Raw genomic sequence first — 1748 nt, forward strand, 5'->3', positions numbered from 1 at the left:
CTTCTGCTCTTAGCTCCTGTGAGATCTTTAAGTCCTGGGACTGTCCTGCCTGATAAGAGGGTCTTTTGTTTACCAAGAGGCCTTGGGCCATGCCAGATAGTGAAACAATGTGGTTTACAGTGGGGGCTTTGAGCCGTGTGGTATCATCGCAACCTCTGGAGGGGCTGGAGTCTAGGGTCAGCCACCCAGGTGGTCACCTGTATGCAAATGACCAAGCTCCAATAAAAACTATGGACACCCAGACTCAGGTGAGTCTCTGCTTGGCAATACTCCAAGTGTACTGTCACACGTGAGCACTGGGAAGAGTTAATGTTGTCATGACTCTACAGGGAGAGAGCTTCAGGCTTGGAATACGCTGGACTCCAGCCCATGGGCTGTGAGGACCACAGCTTTCAGTGAGTCCTGCGAGTCCTTCTAGAGAATTACCAAGCCTGAGGGTGATCTTGGGGAATCCCTAACTTGCATTTGGTGTCGGAAGTGAGGGTGATTTTGAGGACTCCTGAACTCTGCATATACACTGAAGCATTTAGAGAGAAAGGGTCATGGTGTGTGTAAATTACCCCCAAGTGGTTTAGAAAAACTATGAATGTACATATATTTTCATATATTCATAAATATATATGGAGAGAGAAAGAACATGAGCACAAATGATAATGCAAATGGGGTAAAATGTTGCTAGAGGTGAATCTACGTAAAAAGCTATGTAGGTATTCCTGTTCTTTTACTTTTGCAAGTTTTCTGTAAGTTTAAAGTTATTTACAAATATATTGTTAACGAAAAAAACAAAAATACCTTCAGAAAGTCAAGGTAATAAACAATTACTGGTGCCCTGAAAAACAAAAAAGCTGGAGGTTGGGTGTGGTGGCTCACACCTGTAATCCTAGTACTTTCGGAGGCTGAGGTGGGAGGATTACTTGAGGCCAGGAGTTCAAGAACAGCCTGGGCAACATCGTAAGACCCCCGTCTCTACAAAAAATAAAAAAATTAGCTGGCCATAGTGGCATGTGTCTGTAGTCCTAGCTACTTGGGAAGCTGGGGGCAGGAGGATCACTTGAGCATAGGAATTCGAGGTTCCGGTGAGCTATGATAGCACTTCCCCAGCCTGGAAGACAGAACGAGACCCTGTCTCTAAAAAAGCTGGAGCAACTTAATAACTGGTTTGATGACAAAGCAGGGGAGCAGGACCACAATTTGCCCATGTTACAGTTCAAAACAAAGGACAGACCTCTGCCGGGAGAGAACCATCAGAAACATCTTGTCTGTGTTGCACAGGTGGGACTCCTGAAATCATTTTTAGATTTTCAAACAATTGAGTCAGAGTTTCAAACAACTGAGCACAAAGACACCTCAGGAGGCTGCCACTGAGTTACAAAAGGCACCTGTCCTCACCGACTAAGAGCAGGTTCCTGAAGTTCTCCAGCATGACATCTCGGTACAGCTTCCTCTTGGCAGAGTCCAGCAGCCCCAGCTCCTCCTCCGTGAAGACCACGGCCACGTCCTTGAATGTCACCATCTCCTACAACACCAAACACATGCAGACTGTGAAGCAGGGCAGTGCTGAGAAGGTGTAAAGGACAGGAAGCCATTCTGGATTCTGAAGGACTTGGGTCAAAATTAAACAGCTGCCTTCTGTTTGCCTCCCATACTGCTAATTCCATCCCCCAGAAGGGCTGTGAGAGAAGAAATCCTTGCACTTTAAATTGATGCCTCTTGTTAGCACTCCTATAGCTTAAGTCCCTGAAATGCCA

At 45.9% G+C, this 1748-nt stretch overlaps 1 protein-coding gene across 1 annotated transcript in view; it reads right to left on the reverse strand.

Moving 5' to 3' along the window:
* ZNF112 (zinc finger protein 112) overlaps positions 1 to 1748 on the reverse strand; it is a 40846-nt gene that overhangs the window by 13386 nt on the left and 25712 nt on the right. The window contains exon 3 of the mRNA XM_012653298.1: positions 1390 to 1516. Coding sequence (XP_012508752.1) covers positions 1390 to 1516 — 127 coding nt within the window. The remainder of the gene's footprint in view (positions 1 to 1389; positions 1517 to 1748) is intronic.

Source organism: Propithecus coquereli, unplaced genomic scaffold (assembly GCF_000956105.1).
Source record: "Propithecus coquereli isolate 6110/MARCELLA unplaced genomic scaffold, Pcoq_1.0 Scaffold42, whole genome shotgun sequence".
Taxonomy (NCBI): Eukaryota; Metazoa; Chordata; class Mammalia; order Primates; family Indriidae; genus Propithecus; species Propithecus coquereli.